The following is a 16236-nucleotide window of genomic DNA, read 5'->3' as shown; positions in this document are numbered from 1 at the left end:
GGGGTTCCAGGTTTAATTAGGGCGATCAGATGAATGCTCTAAAGGGTTTTTGAAATGGAGCTGCGTTTAGGCCCAAAGTTCCGTTCAATTTAATATGCGTATTGGAACTCGGTACGTTTTGGAATATTTGGAATATTGTTGGAATTTTTAGCATATCGCTCAAATCAAGAATAACTTAGCGTAGACTATGTCCTTCCTGAAAATATATTTATTTCCAGCGTAAACCGTCCCTTAATATACATTGCAGTGGTTACATTCCCTCTATACATGCGATGCAGGTCTTATTTCGGTTTTGACTCACTATCTGTTGCTCACACTACAGCATTGCGTGTTTTACAGACCCAGTCTCTGCAAACGCTGGCAACAGGCTAGTACATTTGTGAATATCTCTGAATTACAGTATGAAAAGGTCAGGTGGTTCCTCAGGTTAAATCAGCGATCGCGTCCAGTGTGTCACAGCTGACGTCGACTGACACTCGGTGGAAGCCCCTCTCCTTCCCTCGCGCTTTTTGTTCTCTATTTTGCTTCATTCGCGAAGCTTCGTCTTATTCTCATCACCTCTAGCTTCATGCGGGAGCCGTCTGTTTTTATCAATGTGCATTAATGTAGGCGACAACGTGGAAGAGATAAGGTGAGATAACCTTGTTGATAACAAAGAGCACTTCGTGAAGGTCTGCGTTTCATTGTGACATTGGCGGACGTGTTAGTAGCTACCACGCGCTTTGTAAACTCGACTTCTGTTGTCTGTATATTTAACTGCATTGATGGCTGTTGATAAATGTCGATAGAAGGTACGAGAACCACCACTTTTTCTCTGATGTTTAAAAAAAAGCATGCACTTTTGTTTATTTACAGTGCGTTTCTTGCAGAGCTCTTATCTCCTCACCTGGCACCTTTGTTTTGGATTTGGCAAGGATTTCCTAAATCGAGAGTGGGTATACAAGGCTGAAGGATTTCGGGGTTTAATCTAAATCGGGATCTATACATCCAAACTGGGATCTATGAGCGGAAAAGTGGCTAAGCCTAAAGAAGAAAAGGATGCTTCAAAGGGTAAGAAGAGTCTTAAAGCGTCTTGATTGCTCATTGTAGGTTTAAAGCGACCGTGATCTCATTCATCTCCCACTCGTTGCATTGTTGCTCAATTGGGAAAACATAAAAGCATTTAGCTATATAATTTGGCCAAGATAAATATAAAACTTTAATCCAGGGCAAACGTTTATGAGAAAAACGATTAGCAGCTCCGCCGATTAACAGAAAACTGCCACATGATAAAGACAGAAAATCAGCAGAGATTTCATTTAGTCTGTTCTGCAGAGATGAATTGTTGGGGCTGTCGCTTTAACGTAACCTGCGATACAACCAAATTATTATTCTGTTGAATTTCCCTTTTTTCTTCCTTGCACAGTAAGGTAAGTCTGTGTAACTGGTCAAATATTGAGCATATTTGCAACGATCTGCGCTGTGTGATGACGCTTAATCGTTTGTTTGGGTAGCCACTACTCTAATGACCGATTGCGTAAAACCGAGCTTCTGCATGTCTCTGAATCAGCCGCGCTTCAGCGGGATGTAAACTGGCCAACCATTGTCATGGAGACAAAGGGGCTACAGGGTTGCCAAAGAAACCTCCTTGCGATTAATTTATGTGGGGTTTTCATTTCAGTTTACAACGACATGAATATGCTGTTCTCCTTTGTTCCAACTGATGAAAACCAAAAGTGTAGTATAGCCTGATTACTTGTCAAAATAAACCTGTCACTGTATATTAGGAATATTGTTTGCACAGAGACAAATTGCTTTTGTTCCCTTGTGTAAGTCGCTTTTGAGAAAAGCCTCTGTATATGTATATATATATATATATATATATATATATATATATATATATATATATATATATATATACATAAAAAATATTTTTTGAGCCCCCCCTCCAAATTTTTTTTATATAGGCTATTGATTAGAGTGTCTTTGTCTTATTGTTCCCTTACCCCTCTTTACGCAGAGAAGAACAGAGAGACAACTTAGCATTGTTATATAATTTCAGCATATCCTCATATTTTTTATTACTAGTGTTTATAGTAAATGTAAAGCAGACTTTGTTGAATACCAACTGGAGTTCATTTTTCTTTTTGTTTTAGGCAGCACTTTGTCAAAGCATTGTGCGTGACTCATTCACTCAGCATGCTGCCTTTCATCGTATTTGTTTTGAACTATTATGAAACACACTGCACTGGCTCTACATCATTAAAACTTTCAGGATTCCGTTAACTTTGGTATTCTCACAATCCCTTGTTAGTTTGTTAGTTACTCTGGATTTAATGTGTGAAGTTTAGGTTTTCTGTACTCCGTATTCCATACATTGAGGTCATCTGTGTATTCATAGAAACTATGCAAAGTCATTCACACTTTAAATGGTTAAAAGCTACACTGTTAAAAGTGTATTTGTGCAGTTGTTTCATAAAGGGTTATTTCATTTTTGAACTAATCCATAAAAAAATACCGTTGGCTGATTATGCTAAGTTGATTCAGTCATAAGAAATAATAATCTTGACTTCTAGATGTTAGTCATTAAGTTACAGAGAGCACTTTATGTACTAACACAGTTTTGATAGTATTGTATTGGCATGGCTATTAGAAATGTGGCAAATTGTAACAACAGAGGATGCTTTTAACATACTGGAGCCATAGTGAAACAGAAATTGAAACTGAAATTCACACAGATTGCATCCCCCTTCTCTCTCTCTCTTATATTTTTGTTTATCATCACATCTCTCTAATAAAAACTATACAGTGTACAAATTCTATTTTTGAAATGTTGACTTCATTATGAATTTACAGTCATATGTTTTGTATTTAGGGATTGATAAATATCAGCCTAACATTGCAATACAATTAGGCCAATGGTACTGAATGCCCAAGGACACATGACTACAGCACAGGCTAATTATCTGGAGGATGAATGCCACAGGCCCTGGACTGGCTGAGCAGGGCTTGCAAGTTTTTCATATTTTCCTGGAGATAAATTCATTGCCAGACCAGATGCAGTGCCAAATCAATAGGCAGCCAGAGAATAATTTAGAGTCTTAAATAATCACAAAGCAGCAGAAGCTTTTTTTTTCATGCCCTGCTCTGACACCTGCTCTCATCTTCTTGGCATAGCGGCACACCTACTGCTGCAGCATTCACTGATGGTGTGACTGGAGGTGAGAAAAAAAATCCTGTCTTTATCTGCCAGACCCAAGTAAATTAAACAGCTGAAAATGACTCGTGTATAAAAGGGTTTTTTGTACCGTGCCATGTTTCAGTACTGTAGGTTAAATTTTGCCAGTAACATTAATGAGAGTAACATAAAACATAAAAAGAGACGGGGAGGTTGCTAACCATGTTTCCCCCAAAGTGAGGGGAAATAGATTTGACATTGACATTGAATAGACTTTGACATCAATAAAATGCAAAAATGCTTTAAGTTCCTGAATTAAAGCATTATATAATTAAGCAATTTCACAGAAGCAAGGTTGCTGTTGTTCTGAGTATCAATATGATATTTAGTGCAACAAATATAAGATCGCTCCCATTCAAAAATGTGGGGTTGTCGGATTTTTTAATGTTTTCAAAGAAGTTTCTAATGCTGACCTGGATTGAATTTATATTTTAATCAAAATACAGTAATATTGTGAAACGTTACCATTTAAAATAACTTTTTTCTATTAGAATATATTTTAAAATGTAATTTATTCCTGTGATGGCAAAGCTGAATTTTTAGCTACCATTACATCAGTCACATAAAAAAAAAATTTGGTGCTCAAGAAACACTTCTTCTTGTCAAAAGTAAAAACAGTTGTGCTTCTTAATATTTTGTGGAAATCTTTATACACTCTAGTCTGGAACACAAAGAGTACAGACTAATCATTATTGCAAAATTTCCCAGTGCTGTTATATTAAATAAAATGTAATTTAGTAAGAAAATTATGTTGCACAGTGCTCTGCCATAATCTTATTGGTCTTTGAAGGGTCACACACTTGTATAGTAAGTGTTTTGTAAAGGCTGCGTAAGGACAGTGCTCCCACTTCCTCAGTGCTGACGTAAATCACAGCATGCAGCCCTAGAGCAAGACCATATCTGCATTAGAGAGCTGTCACTCTATATTGCCGCCCTGCTCTCTGAAATGTTTGGGAATATTGTGAGCCAGTCTCTATAGCTGTTTCCTCCACTTCATCAATGACGGCAGTGCTCGTGAAAGAAGCACGATTACTGCTCTCTGATTGGCTGGCCTTTTCTCGCTTTAGCTTGATCTCCACCTCCCCCTACAAGACCCCAGTGCTTCTCATAACAGCAGCCTCAAAATCATGCCTGAAAAGAAAGAGCAGAGTAATGCAAATTTGTTTTTTTTTGTTTTTTGAAAGACGGTCATAAAATTTCAAGTGCCTCTCCTCGCTTCGGAAATTTGCCTGAAGCGTAATAGTTACCTGTTAGTTATAGTGGGATAAATATTCATGCTGGAATTAATTTTCAAGCAAGCCATGGTTATGTCACCTTCAAACAAGAGCACGAAGTAGCCAGGTGATTCATCTTAATTAAATCTTGTGACCTTAAAGTCTTTGCATACTTGCATACCTGTGGTGAAGTGAGTGAAGGAGTAATCCAAAGAGCTCTCTGAAGGGAGTGGAGGTCTAAGTAAGCTAAACTCGTAGTTTTTGTGGATATCAGCTTTGCTTCAGGTGGTGGTATGAAATTATAAGTTATATTGCTCACATCAGAAAGTCACAACCACTGCCCGCAATCTCAGTCTCAAATGGTGCATGGGCCCACAATCTACTACAATCTTGACTGTCCTGATGCATATTGCTCACAAAACTGTATAGTGCTTTGTTTGTCCTTGTTTTTTTAATCTTATTTGGTCTTATCTGATTGACTGAATTGTCAATTCTGGAAGTAAGGTCGCATAGGATTTTATCAGTCTACCCTTTAAACGTTTGATAATCAAGGATACAACGTCAAGTCCAATTATAATTACATCCTACCGATTGAAGTGTGGTGTTGTGTATTTTAGGATAAATCTCCCCTAAATGTTGTATAATACAAACTCTTTGGCTGCCATGCATTGCTCTCTCATTTTTATTCATTTAATATTTATTTTATTTCAATATAATTTTTTTTTTCATTTGAAATTAATTCGCATTTGTAGTCCCTAGAAAGTTAATACAAATAAAGACATTACTAGCAGGGTTGCCAGATCTGTGAACCAAACTAGCCCCCAGACTAGCATTATTGTGCTTTTTCTGTGGTTTCCCCCTCCTGTTATTTTCTCTCCCATCAAAATCGAATTCCAGTTTAGGGGAGAACACTTTAAATTGCAGACTATAACAACAGCGTAAAAGTAGCCCAATTCAGTGGGGAAACCATGGAATTAGCAACACTGATTACTAGTTACATATAAAAAGCATAATGCAACACATTACTTAAATATGATTACTGGTTTGATTTTGTCTTAAAGGAGTAGTAGTTCACTTCCAGAACAAAAATTTACAGATAATGTACTCACCCCCCTTGTCATCCAAGATGTTCATGTTTTTCATAATTATGTTTTTTGAGGAAAGTATTTCAGGCATTTTCTCCATAAAGTGGACTTCTATGGTGTCTTCCAAACTTCCAAAATGCAGTTTCAATGCAGCTTCAAATGGCTCTAAGGGACCTGACAGCAGGGATAGAAATGGAGGACTGTGAGATGGTAGTTGGAATTCCAACCAACTGTTGCAAGACTGACTTGTCGTCTCAAATTACCTTCTTGCCACATACATCATGTCAACAACTGCTTCTTTTAATGACTGGGCTAAGCAGATTTACAATCAATCGTCTCAATCCCAGCCGAGGAAGAAGGGTCTTATCTTGGGAAATTTTCTAAAAAAAAAACTAATTACAATTTATAGGCTATACTTTTTAACATCAAACGCTCGTCTTGTCTAGCTCTGCATGAACTTGCATTTCGGTTCATAACAGTTAGGGTATGTCGAAAAACTCCCAACTCATTTTTCCTAAATCGTCCTACATCACTTTAACACTGGATCGGTACTTCTGCAGCGATGTTGGAGGAGAAAATGAGATGGGAGTTTTTCGACATACCCTAACCATTTCAAACGGGACTGCATAGAGTACATATGATGAAAATGATCAAAGATGAGCGTTTGAGGTTAAAAAGTATGTATATAATATTTTTTTCTTTTTTAGAAAATGACAGATTGCAAGTTCTAGGCTGTTCCAGTAGTTCAATATTTTTGTCCAACCGTTTTCATTCTTCATTTATTTGCCTTTCACTGTTAATTTGCCATTTGAATAGTTTAGAGGTTTTATTATAACATTTTACATCAATGCTGAGGTCACAAAGATGTTCAATTATTAGAGGAAGAACAATTGATGAGAAAGAAATGGAAGAGAGAGAGTGAGCTAGTGGCCCTAAATGGTCTATTGTGCCTGAGTTTTCATATTATGACTGATGGCAGCAGTGGCCTAGTGATGGTTGTAATGGGATTTATGCAGCAATGCATTAATGGGGATTAAAACCCAATCAGTCTCTCTGTGTTGTGCATGTAGGCCACTACCACACATCCTCTAAATCTGGAATATTCAACATCTCGGCATCCTTTAGTGAGTTCCTCCACTCCATTTATTTATAACAAAGCCTAGGATATTCTGAGGATATTCTTATCTGTAATAATATTTTCCTATTTTTATTCAGTGTGTTGTAAAATAGGCTACTTAGAGAACAGTATGTTGGGTGTTATTTTCAGGTGAGCCATAATCTCGGATATAATCACGTTCTTAACACGTCTTACAAATCAGTGTGCAAATCAAAAACTTGTGACTGAAAAAGACAATGTTGTTTTTATTTTGAAAACATATTTGAGTTCTTAGACATTAAACAGGCTTCAGCTGCTTCTAACAAGGTCACAGTACATTCATAACACTTCTCAGACATGGGGGAGTGAAACTTTCCTTGGATTCCTGCAGTTTAGGTTTTATTATTGCTCTCCAGTGCAAGTATAAACCTCGCAGCTACAGAAACACTACAAGAGCATAATTACTGCAACGTTGTTTACGATGCAATGTCCAGTGATCCATGTCAGCTGCACTGACAAATATTTTGACTTAGTCACGCATGACATATCGAGTGTAGCAGTAGGAGTTTGGTCCTGAAACCATCACTGCACCTTGTTGATTTGTGTACCTGTGTCAATGACAACCTGAGCTGACTGCTCGGTCCCAGAGCCTGTTGTGGATATTGTGTTTTGTTTAAATACACTTCCCCCAGACCTGAACGCGGCATCGCTTAACAGGATTTAATTTTCTGTTTCAAAGCCAACAGAAGACAAGCTGTTAGTGAATTATCAGTCAAGTTTCTTACTTGGTGATTGACAAGTATTCCAGTGTTATCAGATTAAGATAATGACCTTGTTTTGGTTCCCTCTGGTTCTGATCTGGTGTTTTTACTGCTCCACATAAACTTGTCCATGCACATGCTACCAAACTTCACGAGAAGTGCTTGTGAACCAGTTGTTGTCAACAAAGGAGAAGGTTTCTCAACAAAGGTCTTCCTGCGGCTTTCTACCGAATAATAGTTTGATGGTTTAAAGTTTGAAAATGTAATTTTTGGAAAGCTATAAATATTAGTATTGTCAACTTACAGCCTAACTGTAAAATACAATTATGTCTTGTTTATTTTTCTTTTATTTTACAGTGAAATATTGCAATATTCTGACAATTTCTTTCAGACCTTGACAGTGTAATTCAATGAGACTTTCATAAGCCTCCCAGTTTTTATCCAAAATATCTTAAATTGTGTTCTCAAAGACAAACAAAGCTTTAACGGGTTTGGAACAACATGGGGTGAGTGATTAATGACATAATTGTCATTATTATCCCTTTAAATTTATATTTTAAATCGCAAACACAATTTCTGTCAGAAAAACTGAAATTTTTCTCAAATGCGGAGCCATAATATACATTCAGCAGAAGTATAGGACATCTTTAGTCCACTTCGTAAAGGGAAAGGGAGAAACCTGTAGTAATGTTTGTAAATCTGCTTAGCCCAGTCATCAAATGAAGCAATATTGACATGATAAGAAAATTATCACAAGTCGAAAATTATCACAAGTTGAGGACCCAAGGGCGTATTACTGCCCGCTCTGCTATAGTTTGATAAAGAGCTTAATAATTGAACTCTATGCTTTAAATTCTGATAATTCATATTGGCTGTTGAGGTCCAGCATTTTTTTTCCTCTTCTCGGTCATTGACAGGGTAAGGAAGGACTGAAGTGCAAAGTGAGGTTGCAAACGTTGGACAACTAATAATCAGGTGACCCGGGGTCCTGCACCTTTAAAGCTACAATTGTACTTTCGCTACAGTGTGAGGCCTCAGAAGATATCACCCACCCATCCAGTCTGTGTAGTCCTGCTATTTAAAGGGATAGTTCACCCAAAAATCATAATTATGTCATTAATAACTCACCCTCATGTTGCTCCAAACCAGTAAGACCTCCATTTATCTTCGGAACACAGTTTAAGATATTTTAGATTTAGTCCGAGAGCTCTCAGTCCCTCCATTGAAGCTGTGTGAACGGTATACTGTCCATGTCCAGAAAGGTAAGAAAACATTATCAAAGTAGTCCATGTGACATCAGAGGGTCAGTTAGAATTTTTTGAAGCATCGAAAATACATTTTGGTCCAAAAATAGTCATTCATTTACTCAAACAGTACAATGACTGAACTGCTGTGAAGAGAGAGATGAACACCGAGCCGAGCCAGATAATGACTCGTTCACGAGTCAAGAACCGGTTGCATCGGTTTTCGGATCACCAGTAGTTCTTTCGGACAGTTTGATTCAATAAACCGGTTGAAGAAAACAGTTCACCGGTTCTTTTGCTCTCGACGTAATGGCCTCATTGGCGATGATTGCCCTTGATTCAAGCCTTCGGTTTACCTGGGCTCATAACACTAGCACAGAATCAGTTCAGAATCAATCACCAAAAGAACCAGTTTGGTTCAGACGCTCTGTGTGTGGGTCTGCTTCACGCTGAATCACGCATGCGCAGTATCATCAGCTCCTCGGTTCTCGAATCGGACGCATCCGACAGAAACGGTTCTTGACTCGAGAACGAGTCAATCTTTCATTTGTTATCTGGCTCGGCTCGGTGTTCATCTTCAGTTCTCTCTTCACAGCAGTTCAGTCAGTGTACTGTTTGAGTACATGAATTACTCCGGGATATTGGTTTGTTTGAACTCAGAGGAAGTGTCAGCCATATTAAAAAAGTTAACAGCTTAAGTCATTTGTGGATTAATGCGTATTAGAGACGCGAACCGTTTAAAACGATTCAGTTCGATTTGGTGAATTGGTTCAAGAAGATCTGGTTACATCGAATGACGTTCGCGAACCGGATATGACAAACTGCTTTGTTTTGAACTCTCTCACAACAGACACAAAAGAGAAGACAATACTGAATAAAGTCATAGTTTTTGCTATTTTTAGACCAAAATGTATTTTTGATGCTTCAAAATATTCTAACTGACCCTCTGATGTCACATGGACTACTTTGATGATGTTTTTCTTACCTTTCTGGACATGGACAGTATACTGTACACACAGCTTCAATGGAGGGACTGAGAGCTCTCGGACTAAATCTAAAATATCTTAAACTGTGTTCCGAAGATAAATGGAGGTCTTAATGGTTTGGAACAACATGAGGGTGAGTTATTAATGACATGATTATGATTTTTGGGTGAACTATCCCTTTAAGTAGTTTAGTGAGATTGTTGTAGGTACCTATGTAACCGGTATGAACCGAACCGTATCAGAAGGCAGATTTGGGTGGCTCATTTTGGTGCCACTTAAATGCCTGAGCAATCGATTTAAATATTTATCCTGGTTCTCCAAAATGGATGCAAGAAGCATGGTTGTGGCTAGGCCATTTTTAGCGAAGCTATAGCTATTAGCTCCATAAACTGTACAAAAATGTGTGATTGCCACAGAGTCAGCACCCTTTAAATTTCATATGAAAACAATGGAAGACTTTGGCTTCTCTCCATCTTTCAGCGTGCTCTTTAATCCACAGACTGCAGCGGAGCAGCACGAGCAGACTCAGAAACAGAGGACACAAGGTGTGTGTTTATTGATTGTTATAATATCTGCATCTGTGCAGTTCTTTGTCATAAATACAGTTTACAAAAAGTCACGAGTGAGCAATCAGTTTCCTTACTGCTGTAAAGTTTACTCTGTGTTCACTCCTCATCACACCACAGCTGTTTCCTCCAGCAAAAATCTAGCCCTTAATACATATGAACACATACTTTATAAAACAACCATGCTGCTATTTTCATTTGAAAGTTAAATATTTAATATAAAACATATTACAGTGCCTGTGGCATACCATACAGTCATTCACAGAACTGATTAAAGACAGTGACAGACAGCACTCAATCAATTCACTTATTTGAACTAAATATCACGAGATAAGTTACAGTGTGGTTTTGTATTAAATATTGTTTTGTATTAAATAATGACCCAGATTGTGAAATATATTTATTAGCCTTTTACAACTCGGGACATGAGATCATCCGAGGAGCATGTGAATCCAATTTATATTTATTTTAAATATTTTAAATGGTCTTTAATGTTTTTTTTTTTTTTACAGTATCTGTTCAGGCACCGGTACAGTTTTAAAAGTATCAATTTGGCACCGGTATCATAAAAAATCCAATCGAGACCCAACCTTATGGTTGTTAAAGCAAATAGCCGTGATAACTGTGCGTGTGCTTATGTGTCACGTTAATAGTCCGTTTCTTGGTAGACACTCTTACTGTGCTGAGGGTTAGTGATTGGTCTGATTATGAAAAAATTTAAGCTTGTCAAATTACGACAGGAGGGTAATAAAGCCTAACAAGGCTTGAAAGGATACACACTGCCCCTTGAAAAGTGCATTATGGAACAGTGGAGAGAGAATAACTGGCTTTTGCTGAAGGTTACATGTGCAGAGCTTTGTGCCTCAAAATGGCTTGAGTTAAGGCCTGTTGGGCACAAACCAGAGCAAATTTTAGGTCATAAATGAAATATGTAGATGGTTTCTGATTTACATAGATGAGGATTTAATTTACAGCAAGCCAGACATTTCTTCACCACAAGTAGAGTGAGTTGAATCTCCCAGTGCCTCTCTTTACAATTTGTTCAGCAGGAATGATTAGAGAGGCCTGAGTGCCTCCATAAAGATTCCATTAGTCCACAGTCTGACAGCATTCTGGCCAGAGCAAAAATTGCCTGACTTTAAACTTTTAGTGTCTAACACCACTTCCAGAAGCTCTTCAAGACAGGCCTAACTAAGTTCTTCTGCAAAGGTAAATACTATGCGCTTCTCTGGCTGGATCTGGCTTATTTTGGCCAATAACTGACCACGCAGACAAGACCAATCAGGATCTGATTGAAATGTAACCACCAGCGCTGTTCTATTTAGAGACAGGCTTGTTTAAAACTGATTCCACTGTAGTAATAGACTGGCGTTTGGAAATAACTCAAATAATCAATCAAAGGATTGATATGGACTGGTAAAAACTTCAGAAGTTGCATGTAATCTTGGCAGTCAGAGTGGAATTGGTGATTTCATCCAGTGCTCACCATTTTTGGTTGCAATATGCAGAAGATGATTATCGATGGTCATTTGTCATTGTGCCATCTAAGGTTGAGATCAGCTGGTCATGCGTCACAGAATTAATTCACGTCCTGTGCTCTTTGCCTCTCTGATTTTAACACTATTGACCACATTGATCTTTGGGGTCAAGTGGAAAAACATAGCTGTTGCATTCAAATGATAAACCCCAGAGTTATTCCTGTAGAGAGGTGGACTTCTCAGAAGACACATGGCTTGAAATCAGATGAATATTATGTAAGGCAGGGATCTTTCTTTATGCTGATTGCCATGTCAGCACTTTTTCTACTTCTCATTTGACTCCTAGCACTTTTTTCCAGCAGTTATTTTAAGGTTAAACCAGGGATTTTCACCCATGTGAATTCATCGCATTTCAGTACCTCTCCAAGCTCAGTCTTATATATGATGGACTCATGAAGAAGAATGGAAATAAACCATTATGAGGTTGACAGCTGCTGAAAATAGCTGCGCCCTTGTTCTCTGAAGCTGATTTCACACACTCTGGAGTGACGATTATGAGGTTTGTGTATGTGCTTCAGTGTTAGGAGGAGCACACACACACACATACATGAGAAGGAATCATTTTCATTAAGAGACAGCCAAGACAACAAATCAGAAATAAGTGGTGAGCAAACAATCACAGACTCTCTTAGCTGTCTTGCACTGGAACATGAGGGGAGGAAAGGATAGATGTCTAAAGATATAGTTCTATCTCTCTCTCTCTCTCTCTCTCTCTCTCTCTCTCTCTCTCTCTCTCTCTCTCTCTCACTCACACACACACACACACACACACACACACACACACACACACACACACACACACACAAACACACAATATTTTTACATTTACTTACCCTTGTGGTGTTCCAAACCAGAACTTTTTTTCTTTTCTTTCATCTAACACAAAAGGAAATGTTTTGAACAATGTTCTGGCTTCTCAGTTCCATGTAGTGACAAAGTGAAAGGGAGTGGGGTCTGTCCATATGATTTGTGCACAATATATTCCATGTCTTCTAAAGCTATACATTAGGTTGTGTGATGTTAAAAAATGTTGTGTTTGTCAGCCTTGCATCACACATTGCTTCTCATTTCCTGGTTATAGAATGAAAATTTATACATCCGTTTAGAATGTTTGTGACTTTTTTTTACCCTTCACTCTTGTCAGGGCCAAGTTTTAGCAGTAGAGGAGTTTTAATGGAATAAGGCTTTGTGGGATAAGGGCTGTCACTGCACTGAGCAGTGCTGAGCATCTCTACTGTCATCTGTTACAGTCTCACCACTATATAACTACACCAATAGATTCAGATGTATTGCTCTAAATGTTTCAGGAACACTGTTTGTAATTTAGAAAAAAAAAAAAAAAAAAAAAAGCTAACATCCTACAAAAACAAATCTGCTTTTTTTTATTGGTTAACTGTAAGATGCTTTACCATATACAGTAAAAAGATACTGTATTATTACTGTAAAAAATACTGTAAAATGTATGTTTTTTAGAAGCAAAAACTATGAATTGCCATAATATTTCCATTGAAAACAGTTAAAGAACATTTCCAGAAGTCCCTGTTTGACACATCACATTAATGTGCATTTTGTGTTTATTGCATTGTTTTGATGCCCTGTGTGTACTTGTAACCCTGTTGTTGTTCTGTCTTTGTGTGTATGACCCTTTGCACCTTCTATACATGAGTGTGTAGACAGGCAACTTACATTGAACTCTGATTTCTCATCTTACCACCTGGTTATCTGTACATTTTAAAGTAAAAAGCTGATTTTGTTGGTTCAAGTATATTAACATTATGTCCCTCTGTGAAATATACGGTAATATAAAGTAATATATGGTAATATAAAGTAATATAAATTAAGTTGTAAAATGTACAGGCACCAGTACGTATTATAATACAGAAACATACCTTTTTTACAGTAAGGCCCGTGTCCACCAAAGCTGAAAATGGCAGGCGCTCTGTTGAAAACGCCCAGCTGTGAGCACTTGAGAGCGCAGCGTTTTTTCAGTTGAGGCACCGTGGTTGCTATTATATGGCATATCCGATGAAGTAATAAGGCAGATGCATTGCGAATGAAATGTTTCTCTGAACCTTATTTTTCATAACAATAATATGGTAGTCCGCCAATTACATCTGGTAAAGACATAAACACTTGGAGACAAGCAATATTTACTTTCTACATTGTTATTCAGTTCAGTTGTAGTACTAGCAGCGTGGTTGGTTTTAGGCCCGCCCGTCCCTCACTGTGATTGGTCAGCTGACTGAAAAGTGACAGTGATGAGCACTGTGTTTTACTCATAATTGAACATTCTTCAACTCTCGGCGCAGAGAAAAAAATGCCAGAGCGTTCAGCGTAAAAAAAGACGCTTTTAAAAAACCGTGGTGCTCCCATTGAAAACATAAACCAAAAAAAAAAAAAACAGCCTCAGGAAAAAAACACTCTGGTGGACATCGGGCCTTAATCTAACAGTTTTTTTTATTTAGATTGCACAAAAGGATTTTAAATTTGTTTTAAAAATTAACTTTAAGTTACATTTTTAAGCTGTGAGCCAGCGAAAAAAAGATGCTCACTAAATAGTCTCTCTTTGGAGAGCTATGACGGTTGTGACTGTCAGTAAATACCCTGTGACAGAGACAGAAGCAGCTGATTTCATTAAGTCAGGCCCATTTGCTTGTAATGAAGTGCACATTTGAAACACTCCAGGACTGAAGCTTGTTGCCCTCTGATGTTTTAAGTCTGCAACAAGAAGTCTCAGAACGTAGCCAATATACATGCACCCATTGTAGATGCTCCTTCAATGTAAAACATATATTATATCTAAATATTTGATGTTAAATAAATGATGTTTCTTAATGATCTTGTAATTGAGAAATATTATTTGCAAAACATGCAAGCTGGTGAGCTTTTGTCTTACTGTGTGCGCTGGCCATTCCTGAATCCATTCACATATGAGGAAGCTGGATGGACAAAAACCACAGAGAGTCAGAAAGTCTATTTCAGATGTTCCTGACAAAGTGAGAGCACTTTAATGAATTAGCGTGTCTCTGACTGCCCAGGTAGTGCGAGATTATGTGTGTCTGCTGTTTTGCAATTTTCTTCAAATCTTGTCAGCAAACTGAGCATGTCTTTGTTTATATATTTCATATAATCCATTACGTCCATCCTTCTGGACTATCAGCTGAATGTCGCAGATGTCTAAAAGCAGTGTCTGGCACCATTCTAGCAGTGTGCTCATCACTTATCTGTTATTCTCTCTTAAAGGGATCGTTCACCCAAAAATGAAAATACGATTACTCACAGTCACATATTTACAAACCTTGAACTTTCTTCTGAATACAAAACATCCATAGAAAATGTAAAATATTTTTGTACATACATCAACGGTTTCAAAACAACATTTGACCCCATTGACTTTCACTGTATATTCTTTTGTATTCCACATACGAAAAAAATGTAATGCAGGTTTACAATGATATGATATGATGTGATACAGTATATGATATATGATATGATATTAGGGCTGCCATGAAATATTATTTTGATAATCGATTAGTTGGACGTAATTTTTTTTCGATTAATCAGATTAAAACCCTATTTTCCTTATTTTAATTTTAGTGACAAAAACACACTATTCCACATTCTGCCCAATGTCTTTAAAACATATGAGCCAACTGAATGCTATGAAAACATAAAGTGCTTAACAATTTATTAGACCACCTGCCATAAAACAAAACACAAATATTTTAGGAATCAGTCCAAAAAATAAATCTAAAAATGTTATTGTCATTTTTGGACAAATAGCAAACTAAAACAACTAAATAGTATTTATTCACATATTAACAAAAAGGGCCTCCTTTGCCTTTGATAACAGCTCACATGCTTACTGGCATTGTTTATGTACTTTTTGACTAATTGGGTATCTGAATAAAAAAACACTATAAAGCACTTGACAATACAAAACAGCAATAATTATATTATACCATAAAAATAGCTCACTACTGTTACTTAAAAGGTAAGGCATATTGGAGGTTTAACCAATACAGAAAGCTAAAAAAAGATTTTGGTAATTATCAATACTGTTAGTTAAGAGCAGCAGTAGTGTTGTCACGGTACCAAAATTTCAGTATTCTGTACCGATACCAGTGAAAATCCACGGTTCTCGGTACCAATTTCGGTACCAAAGCAAAACACAAAAATATGTTAATTAAAAAAATAACTTTTTAGCACTAAAAATAAAACCATTGCCATTCTTTATACTTATTTACAATTGTGTTTAAAGTTTTTCTACAAGTTATATAATTATGAAAAACAGTAAACAAGTTTCACCCAAATTTAATTTGTCTTTTAATTTATGAAATTTAAATTTAAAATTAAACATTTTATTTTTGGTAAATAAAGGGGATTTGCTATTAAAATTAAAACATGGAAGAAATATTGTGATTTATTTCTTTAAAAAATAAAGTTTTATAAATTTTTTCAACATTAGTAGCAGTATCACATACATTTTACTAAGTAATAGTAATATTTCTAGCACAATGCCTTTATGT

At 36.9% G+C, this 16236-nt stretch overlaps 1 protein-coding gene and 1 long non-coding RNA gene across 4 annotated transcripts in view; both read left to right on the top strand.

The window, feature by feature from the left end:
* Positions 1-450: 450 nt before the first annotated feature.
* Positions 451-16236, top strand: part of LOC132113613 (fibroblast growth factor 13-like) — a 131176-nt gene continuing 115390 nt past the window's right edge. The window contains exons 1-2 of one of the 3 annotated variants that reach the window (XM_059521469.1): positions 451-631; positions 870-1050. In XM_059521469.1, coding sequence (XP_059377452.1) covers positions 1039-1050 — 12 coding nt within the window. In that variant the 5' untranslated portion in view covers positions 451-631; positions 870-1038. The other 2 variants (XM_059521468.1, XM_059521470.1) reach the window with 2 other exon arrangements.
* Positions 1310-16236, top strand: part of LOC132113615 (uncharacterized) — a 97290-nt gene continuing 82363 nt past the window's right edge. Inside the window, exon 1 of the long non-coding RNA XR_009425185.1 lies at positions 1310-1409. This is a non-coding gene — a long non-coding RNA (uncharacterized LOC132113615). The remainder of the gene's footprint in view (positions 1410-16236) is intronic.

This window comes from Carassius carassius, chromosome 33 (assembly GCF_963082965.1).
Source record: "Carassius carassius chromosome 33, fCarCar2.1, whole genome shotgun sequence".
In the NCBI taxonomy this organism is placed as follows: Eukaryota; Metazoa; Chordata; class Actinopteri; order Cypriniformes; family Cyprinidae; genus Carassius; species Carassius carassius.
The sequence above is the reverse complement of the archived record's forward strand: the minus strand, read 5'-3'. Positions and strand labels throughout refer to the sequence as shown.